The 14,977-nt window shown below is 59.8% G+C and overlaps 3 protein-coding genes across 3 annotated transcripts; 1 reads left to right on the plus strand and 2 right to left on the minus strand.

Moving 5' to 3' along the window:
- Nucleotides 1-1,420: 1,420 nt before the first annotated feature.
- Nucleotides 1,421-4,400, minus strand: BKCO1_8400027 (abc transporter cdr4 protein; the record flags this gene model as incomplete). The annotated part of the gene is made up of 2 exons (XM_020279559.1): nt 1,421-4,052; nt 4,102-4,400. The coding sequence occupies 2 exons, from the start codon at nt 4,398-4,400 to the stop codon at nt 1,421-1,423; spliced, it is 2,931 nt and encodes a 976-aa protein (XP_020125569.1).
- Nucleotides 4,401-5,311: 911 nt separating this feature from the next.
- BKCO1_8400028 (uncharacterized protein) lies at nt 5,312-10,947 on the minus strand (the record flags this gene model as incomplete). The annotated part of the gene is made up of 9 exons (XM_020279560.1): nt 5,312-6,244; nt 6,310-6,953; nt 7,019-7,331; nt 7,394-7,748; nt 7,811-8,397; nt 8,454-8,697; nt 8,750-9,093; nt 9,148-9,602; nt 9,774-10,947. The coding sequence occupies 9 exons, from the start codon at nt 10,945-10,947 to the stop codon at nt 5,312-5,314; spliced, it is 5,049 nt and encodes a 1,682-aa protein (XP_020125566.1).
- Nucleotides 10,948-12,037: 1,090 nt separating this feature from the next.
- Nucleotides 12,038-13,045, plus strand: BKCO1_8400029 (uncharacterized protein; the record flags this gene model as incomplete). Its single annotated transcript, XM_020279561.1, has 1 exon — nt 12,038-13,045. The coding sequence occupies one exon, from the start codon at nt 12,038-12,040 to the stop codon at nt 13,043-13,045; it is 1,008 nt and encodes a 335-aa protein (XP_020125565.1).
- Nucleotides 13,046-14,977: the final 1,932 nt, after the last annotated feature.

The following is a 14,977-nucleotide window of genomic DNA, read 5'->3' on the forward strand; positions in this document are numbered from 1 at the left end:
GCCCAAAGATGGCATATCAGTAACTATGACCCCACCAGCCTTATCTTCTTGAGAGCCAAGCTGTACAGAGCATGCTCAAGAAAGCTTCCAAGAGAAGTTCGGTTCAGACTACGCAATTCCAGGCAAATATCCAGGAGACGAACGACAGCACATGTTGTCCCATGCGCGCGTAACCTGGAAGGGCACCTTCGAATATGGAGACTGACATTCCAGAGCGGTCCTCGGTCATGCTTTGGAACTAATCGTGGTCCAGGGTCTTTTCTTGGTGACATGTATGTACGACCGACATCAATTGATGTTAGATGCACGGGCGCTCGCCTCGATCTCTCGAACATCAAGTTTGATTTGGCCACCATGGTTCGCGGTCAATGCCCATTCCAACTGATGCGGCAAAGGCTGGCGCCTGATTCTGTGATGTAGGAGTAGGGATTTTGGCAGGAGATTCGCTCAACTACAACCTCGGGTCCGTTCCTCGGATGAAAAGATTTGCTTACATGCTACGCGCATGAATGTGCACTCAGACGACCAAACGCCTTGAGACTTGAGGATGTATGGCTAGCTTTAACCAGCAAGCGAGAGGCACGAGAAGTGGTTCATTCTGTACTAACCATGACACATGATCCTGAACATACCGGAGGTACATGTCTGATTCTCTATCCATATATGAATTAGTCATGTTGCCTTTTCGGCAAGCTCCTTTGTCTGAAATGCCCCTTATCAGATTACTCTATTCCAAGCAAATGGCCTATAATATTGACTAGTTCGTACATATATCTGCAACCCACCCAATCAACGCACGAATAATGTACACATACAAAGTAATCGCTAACACCAAAGCAACGATTCCAACTACACAGCAAAAGCGACACCTCTCTTCCTCTCCTCAAACCCACCAGAAACCCCCAGCCCCATTCCCCTCTGTTGCCCCTCCACCCTGGAGAACGGCGTCGTCCACACCACCACCTCGCTCTCATGCTTACTACTCCTGCCATCGCACACCCTTCCCCCTCCGCGCACCCGCTGATCAACCATCACCACCGTCCTCACCCCCTCCCCCCTTCCAAGTTCCCATGCCACTGCTCCTCCTCCTCACCGGCACGACTGAGCCACGCTACCCGTCAGCGTCACTACGCTCTATAACACACAAACGAACCCACATCTCCCTCCACAAAAGAAAAAGCATCGCAGCGATGAACAACGGTGGTGGTACGTGGTCAGCTAGCCACCCGCCGTGCGCGTATCATACAAGGAACGAACCATTGGCGCGGCGGGGCGGGGCGGGGCGGGCGGACCTGAGCTTTCTTTCTTGCCCCTGTGAGAACCAGAATGGAAATCGAGAAAAAAGAATTTTTTTTTTTCAAGAACAAGTTTGTATGTATGTACAAAGGAAATGGTTGGTCCGCTGGTCGCTGGTCGGGCTTTAGTAGTAGCTGTGTGCGCGAAACGGTAGGGAGGATAGGTGCGTCAGGGCGGGCCAGTACTTGTCGGCGTGGACGCTGCCGGCGGGCGATTGCGTCGAGGATGAGGCGGTGGTGGTGGTGGTGGCGGTGAAGGGGGAGGAGGTGGTGGTGGAGGTGGTGGAGGGGAAGGTTGAGAGGGGGTGTTTGTGTTTGTTGCGGCTGTGGTGGTAGTGGTTTGTTTTGGCGGTGGTGGTGGTGGTGTTGTTGTTGTTGTGCCTTGAGGCCGGAGTGGGGGTGTTGAGGTCGCCGGTGGTGGTGGTGGTGTTGTTGTTGTTGCTGTTGCTGTTGGATGAGGAGCGGTGGTGGTGAGGATGACTGCTGTGGCGGCGGCGGTGGTGGTGGTGGCGGCGTTCGCGCTTGAGCTGGTGCTGCTGTTGGTCTCGAGCGGCGCAGGCGGCGGTGGCGGCGGCGATGAGGGGACTCATCCTGCCCCACTCCCAAGGCATCCCGTAGTACGACGTCAGTGCGTCTGATGGCATTTGCGTCTTGTGCGGAGGAGGCGGCCATGTGCCTCCTCGTGCGCCGGGCGGGACGCTGAGCTGGAAAGAGAATGGCGGATGGCGAGGCGGGGTCGGCGTTGATTGGAACGAGGACGGTTGATGGCGGAAGACTGTGCTGTCCGACACGGTGCGTTGTCGCGGAGCTGCCGCTTGATGGTCAGCTGGGCGATATGGATGGCGGGTCGAGGAGGTTCGGACGGCGGTGGGCTGGATGGTTGCTGGAAGCTCTGGAACATGGTCGGGCGCCTCTCCGTAGGAGCTGTTTCTTTGCTCTGGTTGCGGGTGCTTGATTGAGGAGGCGCGTCGGCGGCGAGATAGGAAGCTTCCTTTGGACAGACGCCGGTTGGCCGTGACTTCGCTCCGTTCAGGGGAAGCCTTTGCGCTTTTGGAGACATTGACAACGTTGACATCATTGCGGCCTACGGGTTTCAGTCGCAGCGCCCGTGCCAGTCGGCGGAATCTGCTGGCGGTGGTAGATGATCGCTTCAAGTTGGGCTTCAGTGTTTCCGGCTCGTGGTGGGCCACCTCCCTACCCTCCCATGGCGCAACCGCCGAGATTGGCCTGTATTCTGCCGACATCTGCCGCTGTGGCCGTTCTGCCGGGTGTATGTTTGAGAGGTCCGTCGCAAAAAATGTCCCCTGGGGGGCTTCTGGCGCAGCGTGTGATGCGTCCGAAGCTCGTCTCGCCATCCCTGAAGCCCCACTCAGCCGATATGATGGCACTTGGAGGTTGGGTTCCTTCTCTGATATGGCTACCGGTTCGTCCGGCCGATCAGTGCCTGTCCGTTCCCGAGGTTCGAATGACACGCGTCGACTTTTTCCTTTATCCGCTTTCTCTTCTACCACCGAGCCGGTGGGTAAGCTCCACACTTTCGCCTGGATCCGCTCTTGTATCCTTCTCTCGACAGTCAGGAGCTCTGTGGTCAACTGCTGCTGGATGTGGAACACCTCGTCCTGATGGCGCTGCGCAGCCCGGTGGATCTGCAAGCCGCTCTGCTGGTAGATGTCGGCCATCTCCCGCTGGGCACGCTCCTCGATCAGCCGTGCTTCATGCATCATCATCTTGCGGCGCTTCCGCTCCTTGCGGTGCTCGTCACGCAAGCGTTGCCTGTACTCCTCGACGGCCTCCTCTCTGATCAGCTTCTCCCGCGCCGCCTCCCCATCCCCGTTTCCCCCCGCGAACGGCTCAGACACGTCCCTCTCACCACCCTCTTTCGTCGCCATGCCGCTCTCGAGCTCCTCGATCTTCCGTGTCAAGCTTCTGTTGAGTTTCTCCAACAGCCGCATGCGCGAGCTGACGTGCTTGCGGAACAGTTCGTAGTCGCGTTCGTAGTCGCTTCTCTCCTTTGACGGCGCTGCGGCGGGCGACGATTTGTCGGTGCTGGACTTGCTCACCAGCCGCGTCTGCGCCCTTGGCCACTCGTCCGGATCGTCTCCTTTGAAGGCGGACGAGGTGTCCTCGATCCACGTCGTGTTGGCCGGGTGATAGATGTGCGTCGAGTCGTTGGCGGCGGGGGAGTCTTTAGCCTTGGAGAAGTCTATCTCGTGGGTTGTCGAGTCGACGTTGCCTTCGTTCTTTGCGTCTATGCCCTTGTTCGCGTCGGCGTCCTCGTTCTCGTCGTAGCTGGCGGCGGTGAAGCTGGCGTGGGATTCTGTGGCGGACAGCGCGGCCACCACCAAGTCGGCGTCCCACTCTGACTCCCATTCGGCGTCGTGCGTTTTGCTTGAGGACGCGGTGCCAGCGCTGGTGGGAGCTGACCGCATGTTCTTGTCTGACATGATCTGGGTCCGGGGGGTTTTGGGGATTCTGCTTGCTCTGGGTGCTTTGGGTGTTATGGGGGCAGACAGGGGCTCCTGGCCGGTCGAGTCGGTCGTGGTAGTCCACGAGACGGTGCCGGTGTTTGCCGTGCTGTTGGAAACATGGCGTATCTGCGAGTCGTCGCTGTCGTAGGCGTGGTCTTGCTCTTGCAGGTCGGTGGCTGAGCCGTGTCCGGACAGGCGTTCGAGGAAAGATTGGATGTCGGCAACTTGCTCCTCGAGCGAATCCATGTCCTTGGCGATGTGCTGGACAGTGGCCCGGGCCTCGTCTTCTCTGGGCTTGGTGTGAGAAAGCACTCGGCCCACAGCAGCGAAGTACGTACCTTTCTGTGCCTGCCGTGTCGCCCTCTTTCATAAGATTGCCGACCACCCTTAGTCTGATGTACACGCTGTCGAAGCACTTGATGATTGTATGCTTGCATCCGTTGCCGGACTCCTCCAGCACGTCTAGCGCGCCGTTGGCGACGCCGATCTGCTCGCTCCAGGCTCTGAAGCGGGATAGGCAGTCATCGAGCGCCTCCAGCTGGTCGCTGCTAAGCGTGTTCTCGGCACCTCTCTGGGTGACGCTGTCAAAGCGCACGAGCAACTGCCGATGCAGATTGGCGAGTGATCCGCGACCCATCGTTTGCGGAAATGCAGGACGAAATGAAGGATTTGAGCTGCAAAATCGATGGAGATCCCCGTCCGATCAATACCACAGCCCAGACACATGTGATTGAGTCATCCATGTGTGGGACCCATGCCAGCAGAAAGCGCACACCCATCGGCAATCATGGTACACGGCTACGGGCGAAGGACTGCTGTGGTCGTGGTCGGCGCGGCGCGTAGTCGAGGGCTGGACTAAGGCGTTTAGCACCGCCACGATACCACCTGCGGCTATCCCTCTCGGACCCTCTCAAAGCCACACATCATCCGGAGGCGCAACATGATACCGTTTGTGCAGCCGAAAATATAAGCATCTAGCACCCCGCCGCATCCTGAATGACCTCAGTGACTGCACCGAATCCTTCAGTTGCGCCTTGCCACACCTATATGGTACCACAAGCGTACCGCCGAAGCCTGGATTTGGAACAGGGTTCAGTCTATGTCTGAACGAGCAAATGCCCTAGTCTGGCTCATGGCGTTTCAACGCCGGTGACACCCTTGGCTGGCACCAGTCCCAAGATACGTAAATAGTACGGATCCTATTCACAGTGACCATGTCTCTGCCTATAAGCCTCCAACGTCATTCGATTTAGGATTGGGCAGTGCAAAGAAAGTGGGAGAGAAGTGGCTTCATTCTATCTAATTATTAAGCAGAGTGGGGTTTGTATTCCACACAAAACCAGACGGAGCCACCATTGCCAACGAAACAGCACCATCCTCCCTGACTCCTTCATTAGTAGAACACCAAGGAATTAAACCATCCACCAAGACATAGAACCGGAATGCCGCCGCCCACCCACCACGCTGCACGCCAAACTCCCCACCAACACCTACCTCCGACATCTCACCACCACAATCTCCTCTCCTCCCTCTCCACACCAGCCTTCCTCACGACCCCGTCCTCCCCTTTCTCCCCCACCGCTTCGGCACCCTACACAGCCAATACAGCCCCAACGCCGCGACAACATTAAACCCGACATACACCCAGAGGATCCCAAAATCCCGCCACGCCTCCGCATACTCGGCGCCCACGCCCGCCAGAAACTGATCCGCACTCGCCATCCTACAATACCCACACCTCACCGCCCCGCCCCCCTCCCCGGGCCCCAACCGCAACCGCGACACATCATCCCCCCCACCAACGACGACATACCCCCCCACCGCCTCGACCCACGGCCCCAAAAACGCCTCGCACCCACCACCCTCCACCCCGCCAGGCAACTCCACCACCGCCACCTCCTCGTCGCTGCACCGCACCTCCTTCCCGCCGAGGGCGCCGCTCAGCGCCGCGGCGACGAGGTACGTGAAGGGCGAGGCGCGGTTGAGCCAGCGCCAGGCGGGGGGGAGGAGCGGGGCTGGGGGCAGGACGCCGCAGAAGACGAGGGAGAGGCTGAAGAGGAGCTGGGCGGCGTTGCTGGCGGCCTCGGCGGAGGCGGCGGGGGCGGCGACGGCGAGGGCGAGGGTGGAGGCGAAGAGGAGGGCGGTGAGGGTGAGGAGGGCGAAGAGGAGGGCGTGTTGGTGCTGCTGCTGGAGGCCGAGGCCGAGGACGAGGTAGTAGAAGGGGGGGAAGACGAGGGCGGTGGCGGCGAGGTTGTAGGGGAGCTCGGCGAGGAGGGTGGCGAGGAGGAAGGCGGGCCAGGAGTAGGTTTTGGAGGGGCGCTCGCGGGCTTCGTAGAGGGTGCGCTGGGTGATGAGGAGGGGGATGAATTGCTGCATGAGTTGGCCGAAGATGGTGATGAGCATGAAGAGGGCGAACATTTGGTTTTGGAGGCCTTGGATCGTGTTGGGCGAGTTGAGGAAGACGAGGCCGATGAAGAGGGACTTGGTTTGGGTCAGTGGGAAGAAAAAAAAAAAACGCGGACTGCCGTGGGCGCAGTGGTGCTTACCGAGAAGAAGCATACGGAGAATTTGGAGTAGATGTAGGTCGGCGTCCGCCAGTACTGCTGGAACACCCGCTTCGTCACTTCTCGCATCTGGGTCCCGAAAGGCACCGCGAATTCCCTGCAGTCGACCAGGCCGCCGCTGACGGTACCGGCATCTCCGCTCTTCGATTCGAGCGGCTTCTCTTTCAGACGTAGTAGCTCTTGGCTCACGGCGTCGTACTCGCAGCTGTCTCGCCATGCTCGCGGCCAGTCTACGTCTGAGCTGCACCCCGGCGCTGCCCCGATCACCTCCAGCAACCACTCGGCGGGGTTTGCCTGATCCGGGCATCGCTTGCTCTCCTCACATCTTCCTTCAAAGTAGTCGATGACGGTACGCGAGTTCTTGCCGATGTCGCCAAAGTAGATGGTCTTTCCGCCGTTGTGCAGGAGGAGCAAGCGATCGAAACGCTCGAAAATCCGACTGCTTGGCTGATGGATAGTTACTATCACAGACTGGCCGGCCTTTGTCAGCTTCTCGATCAGATCACAGATGACCCACGACGTCTGTGAGTCCAGGCCAGAGGTGGGCTCGTCCAGGAAGAGGAGGGTGGGCCTGGCAGCGAGCTCCACCCCGATTGTAAGCCGGCGGCGCTGCTCCACGTTCAGACCTGGATAGGTTAGCACCAACATGCCTCAGACTTCCCCAAAGGATGTTCCAATGGACGCCACCCACCTTCTCCCGGGACACCGACGACGGCATCCGCGTATTCCTCCATTTCTAGCAACTTGATCACCTCCCACGCGTAATCCAACTTCTCCTGCCTTGGAACATGGGCTGGCTGCCGTAACAGAGCGCTGAAATTGAGCGCCTCCCGCACGGTCGACGTCTCCAGATGCAGGTCCTGCTGCTGAACGTAACCGGTTGAACGTTGAAAATCCATGTTCCGCGGCAGACCATCGAGCAACACATCGCCGGTGACGACCCCCATGGTCGTCCTTGCTGCAAGCGTGTCCAACAGCGTGGTCTTGCCGGCACCCGAGACACCCTAGACGTCATCATTAGCCCCATCCTGTACACGTCCGCCTTGGGCACCCGCGAGGAACCTACCATCAGCGCAGTCAGCGTCCCGGGTTTGATCCAGCCGTCAACACGGTCGAGCAGCCTCTTGGGACCGCCGGCGGTTTTGATGTCGTAGCACAGGTTCTGCCAGTGGAAAACAGACGTCTGTTTCGCGATCGAACCCGTCCCACCGGCCCCGCTCCCAACGATGCCAGCCCGCTGCCCTTCGGCTGCAGTCTCGATATCCTCCCGCGTAGCGGCAGGAGAAGAACAAGGTTTCGGTCCGTGCCCACGGCGAAACACCAGCACTTCCCCCCTCGAACGCTTCTCGCTGATGTACTCGGTCGCGAGCAGGTACGTGAGCATGAACAGGAAGATGAAGCCGACGACGGCGCCGAAGTCCCTGCGGTCTCTCGTTAGCCCAAACCCACCCCTAGTTGGATTGCTATAATCTCATGAACTGACCTCCACCGATGCGCGTACTCGTACCGGAACGCCGTCCTCAAGTACGCATCCCCGCTCACGTACCCGGCCCCCGGCTGCGCGCCCACAGCATCGCAAACCCTGTTCCTCGGCGCCAGTCCCGGGTAGCCGGGAACAAAGCTCTTGCAATCCCACCGCCTGCCGTGGAACTCATTCGCCATCAGCGCCTCGAAGCCGTACGCGACGGGATCGACCCAGTTGATCCACCTGCACCAGCCGCGCATGTACTGGATCGGGATCGCGAAGCCGGTGAAGATGACGATGGCGAGGATGAGCAGGGTCGCGGGGACCATGGCCTGCGAGATGGTGCGCGAGACGGAGGCGATGGTGCGGAAGATCATGGACATGGCGAGGGTGAGGGCGAAGGAGACGAGCAGGAAGAAGAAGAAGGCCGAGGCCTCGCGGCGGAGGTTGGTCATGAAGTAGAGCGCGAGGTTGAAGATGATGCAGTTGCAGATCTTGTATGGGATGTCGGTGAGCATGCTGGCGAAGGCCTCGGCGCTGGGGTGGTAGAGCGCGTAGCGCGTGTGCTTCTCGACGATGGGGCGTTGGGCGTAGAGGGTCAGGATCTGGGCAGCGGCGGGTGCGTTAGCGGATTGCGCAGCAGCACGCAGGAGCTGAATACCTCAAGTGCACTCCCGAAGGCGTTCAGGAGAATGGCGAAGAATATGACGGCGCCGCGTTGGAAGAGGTGGTCGGAATCGTCTTCCAGATTGAGGAACACGCTTCCGATGATCACTGCCATGACCGCATTCGCAATGAACTGACTGATGGTAAGACTGGGGTCGGCCTTCAAACGTTTGACGCCTCTCCACAGGCAGAGCCGCACTTGCTGACTGTACGACAGGGTGTACGGAGATTTTGTTCGTCTGGAACTGTCAGGTGCTGTTTTACTGTCAAACACCCACTCGGATCACTTACGCAAATCTGGCCTGTTGCGTCCTCTTCGACTCCACAAAGCGCTCCAGATACTCGCCTCCAAACGCATATTTCTTGTTGTACTCTTTCAGGTCATCCAGAAGCCGGTGGTACTCATCGCTCGCCCTCCATACGGCCGCAAACTCTTCAGCTGTGCGCGGGACACGGTTCTCGTACCCCTGTCTCACGACTCTCTCGTGCGGACTAGTCATGGAGGTGAGGAAGTCGGCCGTGGTCTGGCGCTGCGGACACTCGAACCCCAGATCCAAGAAGTAGTCCTTGGCGTCCTCGCACCGGCCAAAGTAGATCTGGCGGCCGTCGTATAGCACCGTCACCTTGTCGAACATCTTGCACGCATCGCCGTCAGCACATCCTCGCCACAGTAGATATCAACCACTCACATCGTACACGTTCTGACTGGCCTGGTAGATGGCCACGCACGCGCTGACGCCCAGATACTCGGTCTGCACCCTCAGCGTCTTGCAAAACTCGAGAGCGTTGGCGCTGTCCAACCCCCTGGTGCTGTTGTCCCAGCACTGCAGCGGGGCCCTGCTCAGGGTGGCCTCGGCGATGGTGACGCGCTTCCGCTCGCCGCCGCTGACGCCGCGGACGAAGTCGCTCCCGACCTTGGTGTCGAGCGTGTGGCCGATGCCGAACAGGGCCATGACGACGTCGCGCATGTGCGCCGCCCACGCCGCCGAGCTGTCGACGCCGCCGACGAACAGTCGCGGTGCCCGCGCCCGCGCCGCGAACAACAGCGTGTCGCCGACCGTCAGCGACGGGAAGTGGACGTCCTGCTCGGCCGTGTAGATGGCGTCGCCGCGGAAGTCGTGGTGCATCTGGTCTGCGCAGATGCCTGTGTTTGTGGACATGTAAGCCCAAAAAGTCAGCCAGAACTCTTCTCTCCCCTCTCTTCATTCGAAACAGCCGTCACCATAGGTCAGACGAGCAAGACCCGCCGTGGATCAGTCGGCCTCCCCCCTCCTCCTCCACTCACTCACCCACCCGTCCACCCACACTCACTCACCTTGATAATTCAAATAACTCCCCCCATCCACCCTCAGCCCCGCCGTCTCCCCCGCCACCGTCTTCAACAACGTCGAGCACCCACTCCCCGGCGGCCCCAACACCACCATCATCTCCCCCGCCTCCACCACGCCATCCAGCCCCTTCAAAATCTCCTTCCGCGACCCCCTCCCCTTCCCCCTCCCCCACCAACCAAACACCCCCCCTCCTCCTCCTCCCACCAACGCCCTAACAACCGCATTCCCCACCGTCGCCTGATACTCCGCCCCGCCACCATCGCTCCCAATCCCACTCCCGCTCACCCGCAAGTTCGCAAACGCCACGCCCGCCGTCCGAGGCGGCTGCTTGCCCGGCTCCGCGGCCTGCAGCGCCAGCACGGCGCGGGCCCAGGCGCGCGCCGAGAAGTTGGCGCCGAGCGGGTCGAGCGGGGAGTTGGCGGGGGCGCGGAAGGGGTTGTTGTTGTTGGTGGTGGTGTTGGTGTTGGCGTCGGCGTCGGCGTCGGCGGTGGAGATGTTGTCGTCGTCGTCGTTTTCGCTGTCCTTGTGGATCACGTATGGTGGGAGCGACGAGTAGCGGGTTGCGACGCTGTGGATGCGGCGGGCGCGGGCGGTGGCGTCGTCGTCGGCGGCGTCGTCGTCGAGGTGGGGATGATGACGGCGGCGGCGGCGGTGGCCGCGGCGGGCGCGGAGGGAGAAGGAGGAGGGGACGGCGTCGGTGGCGGTGGTGGACTGGGGGGTGGTGGGGGATTTGGCCGCGAGGCTGCTGCTGGCGGTGGTTGCTTGGGTCCATTTGGAGTGGGCGCTGTGGAGGCTGTGGGCGTCGTTGGTGTTGATGTTGTTGTTGTCGTCGTCGCCGGCTCCTCCCTCCTCGATCAGCTCGACGCGCGAGCCGTCGGGCTGGCGCTGCTGATGGATCGAGTCGGTGTAGGCGACGCTGGCGCCGTCGAAGACGGTCCAGGAGCCGTGGCCGTCGGTCGCGTTCGACTGCGAGCGCGTTCGCCCGCCGCCGCCGCTGCCGCCAATGCGGTGCAGGACTGTCATTCCGACTTGTTCTCCCCCTCCTTCTCCTCGGCCACCTCCACCTCCACCTCCTCCATCATCGCCTTCGCGGCCGTGTTCTGCATGTGCGGCCGCAGAGGGGCGGCGGCCGAAGGTCAGCTTCCGGAAAGATACCATCTGAGGCTAGTGATTTGTCGGTGGATAAACCTTTTGGGTTGAGAGAGTTGAGAGCAGCTTCATGCGACGCTGTCCAGCGGACGGCTGTAGGGAGGGGCGAGTGACATGGGACACTGTCGGCAGGGCGCATTTCTGGAACGATGGACTTTGCCGTTGCCGGGTGGGCTGTCACCTGTAGAGCCCGGCAGGGCGGTACCGTTGCGCTCCACGTCTATCCCTTGCCTGGCACCCGTGAGCCTTTATCTGGCGCGAGCAAGGGCGAGGAATGCAACGCTTGGGAGATAAGATTCCGTGCTTCCACGGATTGCCAGAAATGGAGAAAGAAGGCCGAGGCGCTGGTCCGACCGCAAAGGGTCGAAAGCGGATGGATGATGGCCTTTAGCTCCTGTGAAAGATTCAGCCGCAAACCAATCTCATTGTAAAAATTTCCTGGTGGTCATGGAAGTTCTACGTCTGTCGCTTGAGGTTTTTGCTGATAGCACAAGATTTTATTTGAATGCCTATTTCCTTCGTTGTCTGGATGACTTCGTGAATTAATGCTTGATCAATTCTGTAGACACAGCAGACAATAGTCAGTGCAGAGGCCATAAATGGTGGTAAAGAGAGGAGAAAGTGCTACGACACCATGATGGGTGATGTTCCTTTGCAGCCATGCACGAGGGCGGCTGTTGAAGTGCAAGGTTGGTCATGGACCGTCGAGTCATTTCAACGTTCGCTCGGTTCAAGATATTCCCTGAGCCCTGATGAGAGTGAATGAAGAAGGGAAGAAAGATCTAGCAGGTGAACCCCTACCGGCGACCGTCATGTGGACATGGATGTGGCGCATGGTCGATATAAGACTCCGTTTCCCTTATGGGAATCGCTCCTCTTCGTCAACTCCAACAACTGCAACCCCGCCTTCAAGATCTAGGTTTAAAGAGCTCCGAAAAGACCTCAGATATTCCAGTCCCGCTTGAAGATCTTTAACCACAAAGTCCGACCCCGCCTTCTCCGCGCCCTTTTCTTCGCGTCACAACCTTCCAGGTCCAGATCTTTCGCGCAAAACCACCGCAACAACAACCCGAACCCTCCACACCAGCTAACAGGCAAGATGGTGTTCACGATGCTGGTTCCGAAATATACGTTCCAGCTGCCCGGCAACCGCCGTCCCACCGAATGGGTTGAAACCACCGTCTACGAGAACGACGAGTCCACCGACGACGAGACGATCCCGCCGCACTGGAAGGCCCGCAAGAAGGCGGCGCGCGAGTGGAAGCCGTACATCGAGAGGATGGACAAGTTCAACTCGTACGAGATCCACCGCTTCATGGACGCCGGCGCCGCCAACACCTTCGCCGACAACATGTCCGTGGTCAAGGAAGCCCAATGGGCCGGCCACCTCAACTACAAGAACGACCTGGGCCGCCTCGCCGCCGTGTCCGGCATGCACACCCCGAACACGCGCATCATCATCGGCTACGCGCTCGACGCCGAAGCCTCGACGCTGGGGGCGTGGCTCGCGGCCAACACGCGGGGCGACGTGCTGACGCCGCTGCGCCGCTTCCTCGAGTACATCCACATGCACCACGTCGGCTCCAACAAGGAGTACAGCGGCTACGAGCTGCGCATCTTCACCGACATCCACGTCGCCGAGGGCTACCCGCCCGACTGGCACGCCGACGAGTGCGACGGCGCGATGCTCGAACACGCCGGCGTGCTGGACTTCGAGCCGCTGCACGTCGCAACCTGCTTCAAGGGCCCGGGCACCCTGTTCATGCGCGATAGGGTGCTGAGCTGGATCAACCACGCCAAGGAGGAGTACGAAGCCGCGGCGCCCAAGGACCAGCTCAAGACGGGCGAGCTGGCGCTGTATCGTCCCTCCCCTGAGCTCGTGGATTCTCCGGATGAGATGTTTGGGGCCATCCATGCGAGGCCGGACGACGAGGATGGCGAGCGCATTGTCGTGCAGTTGATGATGGGTACTAAGCGCCAGATGAGGGGAATTGAAATCAGCCATGCCGAGGTGATAGAGAGGGGCCGTCTCAATACGGAGGCCGCGGCCCAGGCCAAGGCCAAGTCCGCTTCGAGGCCGTCCACTTTCTCTGGTGGGGGAATGTGAACTCCTGGCCTTCAGTTTCGTCCACCCCATGATGGATGTCACTGGATTGAAAGCAAAGCGTAAAAAACATAAGAAAAGAAAAGAAAAACACCGCGGACCCAAAACATTCGCTGATCTGAGGATTCAAGTTGCTCGAGGAGGCTGTTTTGGATACCACACTTCCGGGCTGCGAGAGCCCGATTGCCAACCCTCGGATCGCGTCTAACGAACTAGAAAAATACGACCGCCCGACCCCGGGGCTATTAAAGGGCTTGGCACCACAAGCCACTAGCTGAGGAGAAGTGCGGCGGAGAGCCGTGGAGATAGAACAGAAACAAATTTTGGCAAGTAGCCTGGCGGTCTCACTTTCTAACCTACTAACACATCAGCAGAGTATGCGACATATCACCACGATGCTCCTACACCGCTGAAACCTTAGCGGGCACCCACGATCCGGTACCTTACCGACAGAGGTCTAGCACTTTAAGCCCCGGGTTTCTTTACCCCGGGAAAACCTCACAAAGATTGGTCTCCATTGATAATTGGCGGAGAATCAACGAGAAGCTCTCTTGGCGCTTCTCTTTCCTCTCGTCAACCACTTGATTTGCTCGTTTTCTCTTCTGCCCGGCTTTCTCCTTGGCGATTTCGAATACGGGCTTGGCTTTTCTCTTTTTTTTTTTTTCCACACTTCGGACATATCCGTTGGACTGTCCAGTCCAGCCGAGTGCTGGTTTCCTGTCGTACGCAGGTAGCTAGGTCCGTAGCCGAAAATCCTAAGCCCCATCATCAAGTGGCATGACGCTGGTTGCATCCGGCCCCTGCGCCACCCATATACGTGGACGAGCCTGGTACCACAATGGCCCACGCGTGGCATTGCAGCACAGCATGACCGCATAGTGCGGGTCGGGCGATCCACAATGTCTCGAACGCACGACGTTGTCCACGTTCTCCTTTGTATGTCGATACAGCAGCCCAATTGATCGACGTCGTCCCATCTGCTCATGTGGTGTTCACTCAAACAAGCGATTGTCATAGCACGATCTCGTATCCAGGCGAAGGGCGCAAGCAGGCGCTTTGGAGTGATCTGCGATTAATCACCCGAACACCCCGCTTTGATCAACACACACACCCTCTATCGATTCGCCATCGCGCGTCTCGACCGCAAAGAGGCGCAGGCGGATCTCTCTCGATCGACGAAAATCTGCGAGTAAGCAAAAAATCAGCCCGTACGAGGCGCCGGCGTGGCGCGAAGGCGTGTGGTCGAAACGCTGACGATGCCATGCCGCCTTCGGCCGGATACCGCCGGCGCCGACGACGACTGGCGGCGCTGGTGCAGAGCGACAGGATGCCGGATCGAGTCGATGAGGAAAGCCGCCGCTTCAGCCACTGCGAGAAGGCACTCACATGATGCGGCCCCGGCGGGGAGAATGGCGGCGGCGGACACGGCGGTGGACGGGTACGCGCAAGTACGTCGTGCGTTGCTATCCTTAGAACTTTCCTTTGTCACAGCCTCGCAGGTAGCGCCGAAGAAGGTTCCAGCGCTTCTGCGGCCGCGGCATATTCTGGCGTGGGGCGGTCCGGGGCCTACGAGGGGAACCTAATAAACGAAGGGTCGAGAAGCCGAGGATGGCAAGGAAGCTTGGTGCCAGCGCACGGCGGCGGCGAAGAATGCCGCATCCAGCGGCGTGCGACAATTGTTGAGAGCTGGCAGGCTCGCAGCGGTTTGCGGTTCGTCAGGTCGCGGGTGCATGATGCTGTAAGAGGCAGCCGGGTGGATGCGCTGCTCAGGGGGCGCTTCGACTGACTGGCGCGAGGCCTGCGGTGGCTTGCATGGAACAGGGGGTGGTGAGACGGGTAAGGTTGGGGTGCTGGGTGGTGAGTGGAGGAATTGGACCTGATGGCGCAGGGCGGGCGGGAGCGACGCAGATGGCGGCCGTTGGCGGTGAGGCAGGC

This window comes from Diplodia corticola, assembly GCF_001883845.1.
Source record: "Diplodia corticola strain CBS 112549 chromosome Unknown scaffold84, whole genome shotgun sequence".
Lineage (NCBI taxonomy): Eukaryota > Fungi > Ascomycota > Dothideomycetes > Botryosphaeriales > Botryosphaeriaceae > Diplodia > Diplodia corticola.